Here is a 14,867-nt window from a genome sequence, read left to right as displayed (position 1 = left end):
GAGAAACAAGCGTGGACATTACATTCCCACGGGAAGGAGCTGAGACCCCACCCACACCTCTTTGACAGCCAGACAAGCCCGGGGGTGGGGGTGGGGGTGGGGGGTGGGGAACAGGTCTACAACTACATCCCGTTCTTCCTCCAAGCTCCTCTTCCCTTCTGTTGTTCCGGGCCAGGATTTAGAGCCTCAGGTGTGTGTTGTGACCATAGGAGGAGAGACCGAATGAGCGCCGCCGTGAAACGGGAAACCAGGAGAGCCAAGAGAAGCGCAGCCATGGCCATGGCCCCTCAGTGTTTACGCCTGCGAACAGCCGTGAGCAGATCTGCTCCTGCCTCAGAGAAATGAAGAGCTGTCTGCTGGAGGGAGAGAAGCCTGAACCACAGGCAATGTGCTGTAGCCCACTCAGGGACACCTCTCACGGAACACGGCTTCGCCACACAGACACTGGGAAGGTGTCACCGAAACAGCACGCCACCCAGGACCAGATTTCTGGCTTAGTCCTTAGGAGTTGTTCCAGAGTGGCCTGGAGATCTGCATTTTAGAGTTATTTACCAGGAGGTTAACACACACACACACACACACACACACACACACACACACACACACACACACATCGTGTCTCTGCTATGGAATCCCAGTGGGGACACTTATCAAGTTTAAGATTATTAACCAGGAAGATGAAAAAATAAATAAATATAGAGCTGGGGGAGAGTGTATGCTGCGTGCATGCGTGCGTGTGTGTGTGTGTGTGTGTGTGTGTGTGTGTGTGTGTGTGTGTGTGTGTGTGTACCTATGCATTCATGTAAAAAGTGAACCCAGAGCGGAGTGGTGGGGGCCTACCCCCTTAATCCCAGCACTCAGGAGGCAGAGGCAGGTGGATCTCTAAATTTTGGGCCAGCCTGATCTACAGAGTGAGTTCCAGGACAAGCCTGTCTTGAAAAACCAGGGAATCCAGTCTGAAGACATTAGATCTAGGCAAATTCCAAAAATGATGTAATAGTCAGGACAAGATTGTAGATGGCGTTCATATGGAAGGTACCTCTCTCACCCTGAACACGGAGAAATTCTAGAGAAAATACAATTTTAAAAATGTAAATAGACAAGCTGCGATTAGAGGCTACAAGAGAAAACAGTTCATAAATGGATGAGCTGAAGAGAGGGTGTGGGACCCAAGGGTTCTTCCTCTCTGCATGGGCTAGAAAGAAGCCTAGGCTTGCAGCTGGTCCTAGGAGGAGCCGGGGGAGCCTGGAGCTGCCTAGCTCTCCACAGGAGCTCTGCATCAAGCTGGATGCTGCTAAGAGCTGCAGTAATACTGAGCCAGTCACGAAATCTCCAACCGCCAGCCTAGAAAAGAGGCAAGGATGTTCACCATCCACTGCAGGCTATGAGCGAGAGGGGGAAATCTGAGGTCTAGGGAGAAGGTTCCGTGGTTAAGAACACACACTGCTCTTGCAGAGGACCTGGATTCACCTATAACTCCAGCTCTAAGGGCTCCAAAGCCTCTGGGCTCCTTAGGCACTACTCACATGCCCCATCACACGCCCCAACACACACACATAATTAAAAATAAAATTTTAAAAGGAGAGGAAGAGAGACCCTCATATAAAAATCACTTGAAGGCTAGAGACAGGCCCAATGACTAAGAGAGCTTGCTGCTCTTCCAGACGACCCAAGTTCGATTCCCAGCACCCACATGAGGCAGCTCAGTATTGCCTGTTACTCCAGCTCCTGGGGATCTAATGCCCTCTTCTGGCTTTCTTGGGCAGCAGCGCACGCACGCGCGCGCGCGCGCACACACACACACACACACATACACACAAATATACAATCACAGACATACACATGTAGTGATGTATCATTCTAAGTAAGAGACTGGAACTTTCGCTGGACCTCACCACCAGGTTAATAACACACCTTGAAGTCACTTAAGACCTAAGGCTGCTGTCCTACTGTGTGCTCAGCCTAAATGTTTAGCCTGCCTTTAAAAGAACAATGCAAACGCCAGGCGGTGGTGGTGGCGGCGGCGGCGGCGGCGGCGGCGGCGGCGGCGGCGGCGGCGGCGGCGGCGGCGCACGCACGCCTTTAATCCCAGCACCCGGGAAGCAGAGCCAGGTGGATCTCTGTGAGTTTGAGGCCAGCCTGGTCTACAGAGCGAGACCCAGGACAGGCACCAAAACTACACAGAGAAACCCTGTCTCAAAAAAAATACCTAAGAGAACAATGCAACACCCAACCTAACAGCCTTGGATTTCCCATGTGATCAACTCTTACATCCTTAGCTAATGTACAACTGCAATCTTAAGTTATGTCCTCTTCTGTGCCCCTGACCCAGAGGAACACCTGTGTATCATTTGTTGAAAAGAGTAAATATAGAGGTTAAAAACAATCTTATAAAAGAATATCCACCATAAATGCTGAACATCACATTTGGATATTACTTGGTAAACAATGATATTTGTAATAACACTGTTTGTTATCTCTGGATTCAGTGACTTAATCTCTTGCAAAATTCTAATTTTCTGTAAAATATCTCTTCCTCTCTGGGCTTGAGCTTAGGTTCCAGAGACATGCCTAAACAAACCAAGAAGGTTGGGAAATATAGGACCTGCTACGGTGCCTCCCTCAGGAAAATGGTGAAGAAAACTGAAATCAGCCAGCGGTGATGAAAACTGAAATCAGCCAGCACGCCAAGTACACTTGCCCCTTCTGCGGCAAGACCCAGATGGAGAGATGAGCCGTTGGCACCTGGCACTGTGGTTCCTGTGTGAAAACAGTGGCTGGCGGGCCTGGACCTCCAAGACCACCTCAGCTCTCAGAAAAGTCCGCCATCAGGAGCCGGAAAGGACTGAAAAGCCAGTGGTAGCTACATCTGAGACTGATCTAGCCTACAATAAGTGGGTTACCTTACATAAAAACCTCCCATTCCTTCCCCTAGGATGCTTTCTCTGCTGGTCAATAAAGACAGGGCAAAGCCCTCTGTTAGGGACACACTCACAAGACAGCCTTCGGGCAGGCATACACTCAGACTCATATGACAGACAGACAGACGGCAGATGACACAGACATCATGAAATAGAGAATTTCTGGCTTGTCCTTGGTTAAATGATACCAAGAAGTGCTTTATATCTTTCCTTAATGGGCGACCAACTCATTGTTGGTGACTCAGAGTTTATTAATGAGTTCAAACCAACCAACCACACACACGCACATGCATACATACACATAAATAAAAAATATGGATGTATTATATACACTGTACATGCAGGTGCTGTGGGACAAAAAAAAGAAAAAAAAAGCACCAGATTCCCTGGAACCAGAATTACAGGCAGTTGTGAATTGACCAATGTGGGTGCTGGGAACCAGACCCAAGTCCTCTATCCAAAAAAAAAAAAAAAAAGTCATTCTAGGACCCTAGTGATGAGAATTCACAATTTGTATGGTACAGAAACCCCTAACCGCTGTGTGGTGATGGCCAGCATTTAATCCCAGCACTTGAGAGGCAGAGGCAGGTGGATCTCTAGGAGTTCCAGGACAGCCAGGGCCTGTCTCAGAGAGAGAGAGACAGAGAGAGACAGAGGGGGGGGGGAGGGAGAGAGAGTCGGGGGAGAGAGAAAAGAAACCCTCAGCTGAGAAATTAACAGGGAATCCAGCCCCACTGTCAACACAGAAGGTCCCTGACAGAGCAGAGATTAAAACTGCTCTATGGAAAGCCAGGACACCCAGGACATATGGTCCTCGGTGGAAAACAGCCTCTGGTGAAAACATTTCACACCACGTGAGAGGCTAACAGTCCCAAGGAATGTCAGCAAACCTCACACTCAAGAACAGAATGCTCTGAAATTCCCTAAGACAAGGACTTTTGAAACAGTCAAGAAGACAGAGGAATGATAACCAAAAGCCAGACAGGAAACTACTAGAAAAATTAAAAACAAACAACAAAAAAACTAAAAGTCTCAAAGTATCTAAAACACAAGAGTCTGAGAAAAGGACCAAGTGAAAATTATAGAAAGAGCCAGGTGGTGGTGGTGTAAGCCTTTAAACCCAGCACTCAGGAGGCAGGGGCAGGGGGACATCTCTGAGTTCAAGGTGGCCTGGTCTTCATAGTGAGTCCTAGGACAGCCAGAGCTACACAGAGAAACCCTGTCTTGAAAAACTGAAAGAAAGGAAGAAAGAAAGGAAGGAAGGAAGGAAGGGAGGGAGGGAGGGAGGGAGGGAGGGAGGGAGGAAGGAAGGAAGGAAGGAAGGAAGGAAGGAAGGAAGGAAGGAAAGGGGGAGAGAACGAGGGAGGAGAGGGAGAGAGAGAACAGTCAAGGAGGTCAAAAAAAAAAACGTTTCAGTATACAGATCAAACTGAAGAAAAAAATTGGAACCTGGAAGGATTTTCTATTATGTAGCTTGGGGGGTGGGGTCATATGGAGGAAAAATAAGAAACCTGACATTTAGACTGAGAAACTCCAGCTGACACCTACTAGTGGATGAACATGGAGGCAGGAGAGAGGAGGAAACACTCATGAGACACTGTTAGAACCTCCAGACACAGATGACACAGCCCTCCAAGCTCTGAACACTGTAAACATCGTAACCTCAGCAGAGCCACAGTCAAGAGCATGTGACAGAGCCCAGTGAGATGAACGGAACATGTCACCCCCAGGCACCAAATGCCAGAAGGCAATGGATGACACCTTCAAGGGGACAAAGGAAACAGACTCTGAGGGTAGAAACACATAAACAGTGATGGAGATGTTTTTACACATCCAGGTTTTCACATGAATGTATCTCAATGCCAGCTCAATCAAAGAAAAAAAAAAAAGGCCCTCAACTGTCGACCAAATATGGGATATATCTGTGACTATCAGCATTTCCTAATGATGCTCCTGTGACTCAGAATCGTTATTAAACTGGTCTTTAATCTGATGCTTACATCACTTCTTTCTCCCCATGGCAAACCTGGCACTTTTTCAGATTTAGTGTTCCTGGTGCATTCGAGTGGAGAAAACCTAGAAATTCTGGTTATTGGTGGCTAATTGCTTTTTAGATGTCAGTAACTAACTCATGGGGCCTTTAAAACAGAAAAGCAAACAACATGTGTGTTGTCCCAGACCTGGTGTGGGACAGCCAGATTACACGACCTGGCTTGTGCTGTCCCCCTCAAGTTACAAAGGGGGAGACTGGGAACCCCAGAGTGGGAAGCTCGGCCTGCTCCCCAGAGCCTCAGTGTCTTTCCTGGTACTTCCTGGCTTTCAAAAGAGAGATTTACATGACTTAGATTGGAGGTTTCCTTCCTAATACCCTTTCTTCACTGATTTCCTGTCTCAGGAACAGCTTTTCAGAGTGCTGTCAAGAACTGGACTGTCTGCCACTGGTGTCTGCCTGGAGGGCTTCATGTCGGAACTCTGAATAGCTGTGTACAACAGCCTTCCCTATTCGGATGCTAAGCACCCAAACTGGTCCTTGATCCTCTGCCAGCTCCCAGTCCAGCATCTCTGTGGGTGCAGACACACCCTGTCTGAGAGTCAGAGCCCAATCAGGGCAGGGACGGGGAGGAGAGGGAGGACTCACTGTTCCGATGGATCCCCAAAAACGTTTTGATTCCGATGCTGCTGTTCCCAGTAAATAGCAAAACTCCAACAGTGTGGCCTGGGGACAGCTGAAAGGGGCCTTAGAGACCAGATCCACTAATCATAACCTCGATTATGTAGCGTGTGGCTACCTGTGGCCCTGACGAAGCTACACCCAGCAAATGATGCCTACTATCTCCTTATGCTTAAGGGACTTTGAATACATCTATCTTTAAACCTGTTTATCTTAATGGGTTTTTTTTTTCCCTTCCTTTTTCTGTTTTTTTGTTTGTTTGTTTTTGAGACAGGGTTTCTCTGTGTAGCACTAGCTATCCTGGAACTCACTCTGTAACCAGGCTGGCCTTGAACTCAGAGATCTGCTGGGATTAAAGGTACTCGTCACCACGCCTGGCTTAGTTTACTGCTTTTCAATCTTTGGGTTGGTTTCTGACCCCTGAGGAAGATCTAGGTCAGCATGGAGAAGAAAATTAAGAGGACTGAGGGACTCAGAACACAGGCTGCTGGGAAATCACCACCTCACCCAACCCCCAACCTAGCCTGAAGCTGGGAGCTGTGTGTGTGCTGCAAAGACAAAGAGAGAATTAGGTCCAGGGACTTTAAAACAACACTTTCACCCTCCATGGCAGCAGGAAGCGATACCCCAACATGGAAGAGGCCTGGATCCCTGAAGGAGAGGTGCCAAGCGTCAGCACAGCTGAGCCCTCCTCAGACGTTGTACCAATGAGGACAGCTTGGCAGAAATTTAGCCGTGGAGAGATTTGGGGACTGTTACTGTAGACTAGGCAAACAGTGGGAGCTTGAGAGTGCATGCTGTTCCTTAGCCTCAGGTAAAGTATCTTCGATGAGGAAAAAAATGGCACTGTGTTAACGAGAATACGGACCCTAAAACTAGTCTACCCTTTAGCTATCTGTATAATGGTAAGGGATTCATTCTCTGTAGTTCTCACTTCCCTCATCTGTAAACATGGCTTAGAGACCTGAGGAGGCCAGTGTGGGATGTAATGAGATAATCTAAATAAGATGACTATGAACAGTTACGAATGGTATTTGATGCTTAGTGAGAACTGAAATCTCAGCTGTCCCCTATCTAGTGACACTCTTGGGCCTTATGTTCCACAACCACATTGAAGTTGAATGTGGAGATAAGGCAAGAAGAAACCGGAAGTTATCCATCACTGCATGTTGTTGCTCCGCATAATCTGGACCTCTCACAGATCACTTGAGGCACTATCAAAGTGAAGCCAACTCCATCGCCATCATGTCCGGGGTGTTGGAGGATGTGGCCCAGTCTGCACCTTCAACCCAACCTATTGCTTCTTAATCCTGGTTACACAGCTAACCTGGTGTCCCGCCTCCTACTTCAGAGTGTGGGAGTGGACAGTCCCATTTAAGGTACAGTTCTCTGAGCAGGGTGACCTTGAAGCTGTGCATGGAAGGGAGATCCCTGAGCTACTGCTTGGAGAAGCAGCATCCACTGACCAGGAGACCTCACAAGATATATAGATAAGCAGGAAATAAACCAGAGCAAGTCTGCCCATTATATACTTTAGGATTTGTTTTGTGTGAAAAGTTAGAGACTCCTGCTTGCTAATAACTTGCAAAATGCTGTCTAATTCAGGCATTTAAATTATTTGAAAAAAACTCATTTAAAACAGGAAGCCAGGCCGGGCGGTGGTGGCGCACGCCTTTAATCCCAGCACTTGGGAGGCAGAGCCAGGAGGATCTTTGTGAGTTCGAGGTCAGCCTGGGCTACCAAGTGAGTCCCAGGAAAGGCGCAAAGCTCCACAGAGAAACCCTGTCTCGAAAAACCAAAAAAAAAAAAAAACAGGAAGCCAGGCAAGACAGCGACACCTATAACCCCAGCCCTGGCAGGCAGAAGCAGCAGGATGGCTGTAAGTTCAAGGCCTGTCCTGGAGGACAACCAGGTCTACATAACAAAATACAGTCATTTAAAAAACAAACAAAAAAAGACTAAAGAGCTAAGCTCAGCAGGGAAAGCACTCGCCAAGCAAGTGTGAAAGCCTGAGCCTAGAACCCACACAGAGGCTGTCTGGTGGCTTGAAAGAAAATGGCCCCCAAAGGGAGTGACACCATAGGAGGTGTGGCCTTGTTGGAGGAAGTGTGTCACTGTGGGGGCGGGCCTTGAGGTCTCTTTTCTCAAGCTTCACTCAGTGTGACAGTCAGTTGACTTCCTGCTGACTCTGAGATAATATGTAGATAAGATAAGATTCTCAGCTCCAGCACCACGTCTACCTGCACGCCACCATGCTCTTCACGCTGATGATAATGGACTAAACCTCTCAAACTGTTAAGTGAGCCACCCCAATTAAATGTTTTCTGTATACAAGTTGCCATGGTCATGGTGTCTCTTCAAAGCAATGAAAAACCCAACAAAGCCAGAAGTTGGTACCAGGGACTGGGGTATTGCTGTGATAAGCCAGACCGTGTGTTTGTTTGGAGGAATTTGGACTTTGGTACTTTGGGTTAGGAATGCTGTGGGATGCTTTAAGCACTAATTAATGGACCATACTAGGAGGAGTATGGGAGACAGTGGTGCTGAGTGAAATTTGATGAAGGGGGGAGGGGCAGCGACTACCTTAAGAGGTTTCAGGGGAAGAGTTTTAGTATGTTGCCTAGAGACCATTCTTGTGATATCTTGGTGAAGAAAATGGCTACTTTTTGCCTTTGTCTGAAGAGTCTGCCTGAGGCTAAAGTGAAGAGTTTTAGATTAATTCTGTTGGCAGAAGAAATCTCAGAACAGCCTAGTATAGACTCTGTCATGTGGATATTAGTGGTAACTCTAATGAAGGTTTATAATGAAAAGGAGCAAGCTGAGCAAGGAAAAATATCTGAGGAGAAAAGGGGCACCAGAATGGAGCTAAATCCTGTGTTCAAGGAGATAAACAGATTAAAAAATGAAATAAAGGGGGTGATGACCTCAGGGCAAGATACCGCCCAGCTACATTTCCAACCTGTGAAAAGGAATTTTAAAAAAGTTTAGATTTGATGTGGTGGTGCACGCCTTTAATCCCAGCACTGGGAAGGCAGAGGCTAGTGGATCTCTGAGTTTGAGGCCAGCCTGGTCTACAGAGCAAGTTTCAGGACAGCCAAGCTTAGGCAGTGAAAGACAGAAAGCTGGTGAAGATGTAATTGAACGAGGGGGCCATGTTCCAGCCCAAAACAAGCAGCAGAACTTGGTAGGTTGGGCCACATGGTTCTGGCTTTAGAGTTAAGGACAGAAGAAAGGAGTTATGGAATAAAGCCGCTGAGGCCAGGCATGTGTCAGGGTTGTCCCTGAATGGAGGTCTAGAGAGGCCATTGCGTGAAGCTGTGAAGTCGAAGCCTGGACTGCTTTGGAGAACCCAAGACTTCAGAGATGCCAGAGTCGTGGGATACCTGCCGAGGAGAGCTGCTAACAGGGAGGGGAACCAGCCCAGGAGAAAGAAGTGTGCTGCAGTCAACAAAGCTGAATGGAGTTGGAGATCTGAAGAGTGTTTCGACAGACAGGGAGCTGCAGAGTTTGGAGTTTGCCCAGCTGGTTTTGGGTCTTGCTTTTGTCCAGTATTTCCTCACTAGGCTCCTTTCCCTGCATTTTGGAATGGTAATGCATATCCTGTGCCATTATAGGTTGGAAGTGTGTGACCTGCTTTCTGATTTTGATTTTTATAGGGGGATTATAGTTCAGGGATGGCCATGCATCTCAGAAGAGGCTTTGAAACAAGTTTAAGACTGTTATAGACAATGGGGACTTTTGAAGTTGGACTGAATGCATTTGTTTTGCATCATGATATGGCTGCAAGTCTTTTGGGGGTGCAGGGAGTGGAATGTGGTGGTTTGAGAGAAAATGGCCCCCAAAGGGAGTGGCACTATGAGGAGGTGTGGCCTTATTGGAGTGGGTGTGGCCTTGCTGGAGGAAGTGCGTCACCATGAGGGCGGGCTTTAAGGTGTCTTTTGCTCAAGCTCCCCTCAGTGTTCCTGTTGCCTGGGAGTCAAGAAGTCACATTCTCAGCTCCAGCACCATGTCTAAATAAATAGGTCTCACAAGGTCTTTATGTCTTGATACAACCCCGTGACAGCTCACTTTCTCACAGGTCGGTCAAGGACAGAATGTGGCCATCACGAATCATCCAACGCCTAATGTTTCCCCCAACCAGCTCTTTTTGCCACTCACCCGATACACGGGTTGGTCTGGTATCTCGGCGCTGTGTAGGAGAAAGGAGAGATGTCCTTGTCGACAAAAGACCCGAAACCCAACCGGAAGTTACTAGTGAGCTTCCTCATTTCCTCAGCAAGCTTGGTGCCCAGGCTCCGGATGTTGTCCAAGTCATCCTTCATGGAGAGGGAAAGGTCCATCAGGTAGTAGAGGTCTACGGGATAGTCCTCCACCTGGCGCACCTGAAGCTGGAAGGTAGTCTGGTCACCTGTGATGACAGAGAAGTCACCCTCGTTAGAGGCCGTGTGACTTGCTGGGGTAAAAAGGCAGATTCTCATTCCAAAGATCTTTTTCCCACATGGGAGTAGTTACGTGGTAGAACACTTGTCTGACCTCCCCCCACACAAAAAAAATTAAAAGCCTTCTTGGTCTTGGATGGTGCACCACCAAAAAGAAAGGTTTTCTTGGAAGTGAAGTGAACAGGTGTTGAGAGAAGCCCCAGGTGGTCTTCTCCAAATGCCGGTGTCACTGTGTCTGAGGAACCATAATGGTATCTGTCTTTCGGCAAGAAAGCCTCCTGGGGAACTGTGAACACAGACCATGCCCATGCAAACTGGGCTGAATGTAGTCCACCACATGCTCCAGAAAAGGCGTGTAACAGAAAGCAAAGGAATTAACAAGAGGAGTGACCCTGAGTAGGGGCCGGGGGCTGGGGAGAGGGGTATGACAAAGCGGCTAATCAAGACAGTAACTTGGGGCTGGGAAGATAGCTCCATGAGTAAGAACATTTGCTCTGCAGACATTACGACCTGGGTTCAAATCCCCAGTACCTACATAAAAAGCCAGATGTGGTCTAGCCCGTTTGTGAGGTCAGCATTGTGAGAGGCAGACAGCAGGATCAAGATTACTGGGCTCTAGCCTAGCTCCAGATGTAGTGACAGGACTTGTGTTTCATCTGTGTGCGCGCACGCACATGCACACACACACACCACAGACCCAAGAATAGGAAAGCTTAGGAAGAAGGCTTCCAATGGAAGAGTCTAAAAGAAGGCAGTGGCGGGAGGGGGGGGTTGAAATTACCACAATCTATTAAGTATATATCTATGAAAGTGTCAAAGAATATACACCTACTATGTATAGAACATATATTGTATTGACCACTTTAAAAAAGAGCAAAGACACTAACAAGAAGAGAGAAAGGGATTTGGGTTCTGTAGCGGGGCAGAGAGCAGGTGTGGAAAGGGGGAATTAATTAAAGGGAGGCAATGAGGAGACCTACTAGCTCACCCCCAAGGTTTGGAGAGAAGCCCAGGTTGGGAAAAGTCACTGAGGGATAGAAATCCCTAAATCATGTCATCGTTTCTACGCACAAATGGCCTAGGACTGACTTCAAAGTTCAGCTCATTTGTCTGCTTCAGCTCACTGGCCTGTCAGGCGCCCTATTCGGCCTGGGGCAGAACTGCTCCTGAGCATCTGAAATTTGGGTATGTGCTTTGTGTACTCAAGAGATGCGAGAGCCAAAGTGCCCTCGCCACTACTCAAGGGGTCCATGCTTGGTTGGCCAGGGCCACAGCTCAGAGAAACCTCTTGCATCCTGTGTGGCCAGCTGGTCCTCCATAAGCTCAGTCCTGGTCCTTGCAAGACAGAATTCAATCCTCCATGCTTCCTCTCCTCCTCCCAATGGAAATAAGACATACTCCGTAAGCTAGACCAGGGTGCAACCTGGACCTAGGTTTATTTGAGTATGAAAACAGTGATGCTCAGATCACCTATTGAAGCTGGGATGCACTTCCGAGGGACAGCAGGGCTCCAGAATGATGAAAGTTTGCACAAATAAAGTGCGATGTAGTTGGAGTGTCACGGCTGTTTCTCCTGACTTGTTTTTTGCAAGCATGCACTGTTCCAGCTGCCTCAAGACTGATGTAGTTTGGGTCGCCTGTTGGTGTGAGCCTATTTTTAAAAACAATCATACAGTCTGACTCAGGCAGAAGAATATCCAAGATTTCTCCCCGAATGAATTCCAAACTGCTATAGTGCGTCTCTGGCTCCCATCTGGCAGCCACAGCAGGTCTTTCCATGGGATGGATGCCTATCATGGTGGGGGAGAGGAGGGGAGTAGGAAAGAACTTGGAGAAGGAAGGAGACCCCCTACTCCACGAGTAGCCCGCTTTGGCTGCCGCACAGGCATGCAGACCACAGATGGACAGAGCCTCTTCTGTCCAAATCCGTGGCCTCCTCATGGGGTCTGGTGTGCCCATCCTTCTGAGTCTCCTACGCCATTTTCTATCCAGAATGCATTACTACCTTACTGAAGTTTGCCAGTAACTAACACATGGAGAAGTGCCTTAGATTCAGGGAAGCTGAGAGGCAGCCATGGACAGGGCAGCACCAGGCTTGGAACTGGGAGCGCCGGGTTTGAATCCACACCTGATCACTAAGGGCTCGCTGGCCCCCAGTTCCTTTCAACCTGGGGATTATTCCTGCTTCAGTGAAGAAGACATTAATCATAGTGGGGGTCAAAACCAATTATGTACATAAGTATCCATGCTCTCACACAAGGAAATCTTTGGCTCCAATGCTCCAAAAAGTTAAAAATTTTAAATTAAAGCAATTCATATAGGGATAAAAAGAGACAGAAAGGTCTTGCAGAAACCCAGTTTAACTGGTTTATAGCTTTAGGCACACACATTTAACTCCAAATTTTCCAGATATGAAGGCAAAAAAGGAAGTGAGGTATGAAATACAGATGTCCCTGCTTCGTACTGGGAAGTGGCCAATGTCTCTGGCTTTAAATTCTAAGAGAAATAGCTCATTGAGAAAGTGTATGCACGTATACTCTTCTTCCCACAGGGAGGCTGCAAATATTAAAGGAAGCGTTTCTCCCAGTTCCACGGAAAGAGAGGGTGTGGGAAGGAGTGTAGGACCAATCGCTCTGAGCACCGCCTATTACATGTGAGACTTTTAAATGTCACACCCTCCTCCACAGGCCCTGGTGATCATGGAATGTATTCTGTCAGCAGTTCTTGTGGAATGGACACTCTTGATCCACTCTCGGTGTGGGTATCACTCTTCGGGGAATACTCCAGCAGCCCAGCAAGGGTGGTCTCCCTGGTTTGCATGTTGACAGGGATGCTGGCGACACCACAGCCATGTGTGGGGTGATTTTGCCAGGAAAAGGTCCGGGCCCTTTTCCCATCTTTGGGTGTGACTTTGCTTAGACACACTCTTCCCTTCCAAGCTTTCCCAGCAAGCTGCTGCTGTCTTAACACTGCCTGGGACTTTAACTGACGGCCTAAGCAGGGGGCACAGACCTCACTTTCACCAACAGAGCTGGTATGTGCCTGCCTCTGGTGACAACATCCGAAGCCACATGCCTGGATCTGTTATTCCTCCCGCCCCCCACAGCCTCCCTCTCTACCTGGGAGCCCTGCAGGCTTGAACATCTCTCTATTGCTATTCCGCATAATCCCCACCTCAGGACCCGCGGTAGGATCAGAGAATATGCAATAAAGTGAACTACAAAGAGAAGCTGATCTCCTGCACCTGAGAGAATGGAGGTCCCCACCCTTACCCCCAACCCAGCAGCCCCTCTCTTGCCCTGGTTTTCTGATTTCAAAGCTCCCAGGGCTGCCTGTGTTGCGCACAGGATTCCTGCCAACGCTCTGCTCCTAAGTACAGGTTCTCCCACAGCAATCAAGTAGTAACTAGTCACCTGCCCGGAAGGTGTTTTAACACTTTCTTTCCTCTGGCTTCCCTTTAATAAGAAAACCTACCCTTTTGTCCTTGGGAACATGCTTCAGATGCTGAACACTGCTAGACTGAGACCAGAACTCCAAGACTGACTTTGTTTACAAGTCAAGACATGGCAGGATCTTAACAAAGAAAGACACGGGCCGGTGTCAAATAAGTGTGTGTGTGTGTGTGTGTGTGTGTGTGTGTGTGTGTGTGTGTGTGTGTGTGTGTGAGAGAGAGAGAGAGAGACAGACAGACAGACAGACAGACAGACAGACAGACAGAGGGGGGTGGGGGTGGGTGCGGGGGGGGGGGGGGGGGGGGAGGGGGGGTGTTCCCATTGTGTGTCCATGTGTGCCCAACACGAGGCAGTCAGAGGACAACTTTCCAAAGCTGGTTCTTGCCTTCCACCTTGGTTAGTGATAAGGTCTCTCTTGTTTCTGCAGCTTTGCCTATAGACACCCGGCTGCTGACCAGTCAACTTTCAGGCAATTTTTCTAGCTTTCCTGTTTCCACCTCCCATCTCGGCAATGCTAAGGTTACAGGCGCTACTGCATCCAGCTTTTTATGTGGGTTCCAAGGATCTGAACTCAGGCTGTCAGCAAAAGTTATCCTCTGGCTGGGTGTGGTGGAGTGCACCTTTAATCCCAGCCCTCTGGAGGCAGAGGCAGGCGGATCTATCTCTGCGGGTTCCAGGCCAGCCTGGGCTACAGAGTGACTTCCAACCCTCAAAAACAAGGTGTTCTCTGCGTCCACACATACACCATGGCACATGTGTGGCACAACACACCCACACACCCACACATCCACACACACACACACACACACACACATCACGCATGCACAAACACAAACAGCAATAATACATTTTTTTTTTAAAAAAAGAAACTAACATTCTAAGGTGAATAACTAACTCAAGGGACCCTTTGGAGTATCCCAGTCTTTGAAAACTATCCAGCTTTTGTTTATCTCAGTAAGTTTTACTTAAAACGCATGTCCTAAGAATTTCAAGCCTTTTGTTAAGGATTTTTTAAAACATTCTTATCCTGACATACAGTTTCCAAGTGTTGAAATAAAATGGAAAACATGATCCTTGTATTTATACAAAGCCCTGCTTAAAGTCTGGCAGTTCTTCAGAAAGCTAAACACAGAATCACCATACGATCCAGTGACTCTACGCTTAGCTATAGACCCAAATTTATTGAAAACACATGGCCCCCAAAAAGCTTGTACATGAATGTTCAAAATTACCCAGTGGAAAGAGTCTGTCCATCCACTAAAGCGCAGCCTGACCACATGGAGGATCATTTGGCCATAAAAAGAACCAAGTAGGGGGCATGGCATCTCCTGCCTTGGGAAGGTTCAGACATTCCAGGTCGGCTTGAGCTACACCTCGAGACCCT

General features: G+C 48.0%; 1 protein-coding gene across 2 annotated transcripts in view; it reads right to left on the bottom strand.

Moving 5' to 3' along the window:
* Positions 1 to 14,867, bottom strand: part of Itgb5 (integrin subunit beta 5) — a 118,949-nt gene that overhangs the window by 70,695 nt on the left and 33,387 nt on the right. For both annotated transcript variants that reach the window (XM_006974543.4, XM_006974544.4), the window contains exon 4: positions 9,751 to 10,000. In XM_006974543.4, coding sequence (XP_006974605.2) covers positions 9,751 to 10,000 — 250 coding nt within the window. The remainder of the gene's footprint in view (positions 1 to 9,750; positions 10,001 to 14,867) is intronic.

The sequence above is a fragment of the Peromyscus maniculatus genome, chromosome 12, assembly GCF_049852395.1.
Source record: "Peromyscus maniculatus bairdii isolate BWxNUB_F1_BW_parent chromosome 12, HU_Pman_BW_mat_3.1, whole genome shotgun sequence".
NCBI lineage: Eukaryota > Metazoa > Chordata > Mammalia > Rodentia > Cricetidae > Peromyscus > Peromyscus maniculatus.
This window is presented reverse-complemented; position numbering and strand designations above follow the sequence as displayed.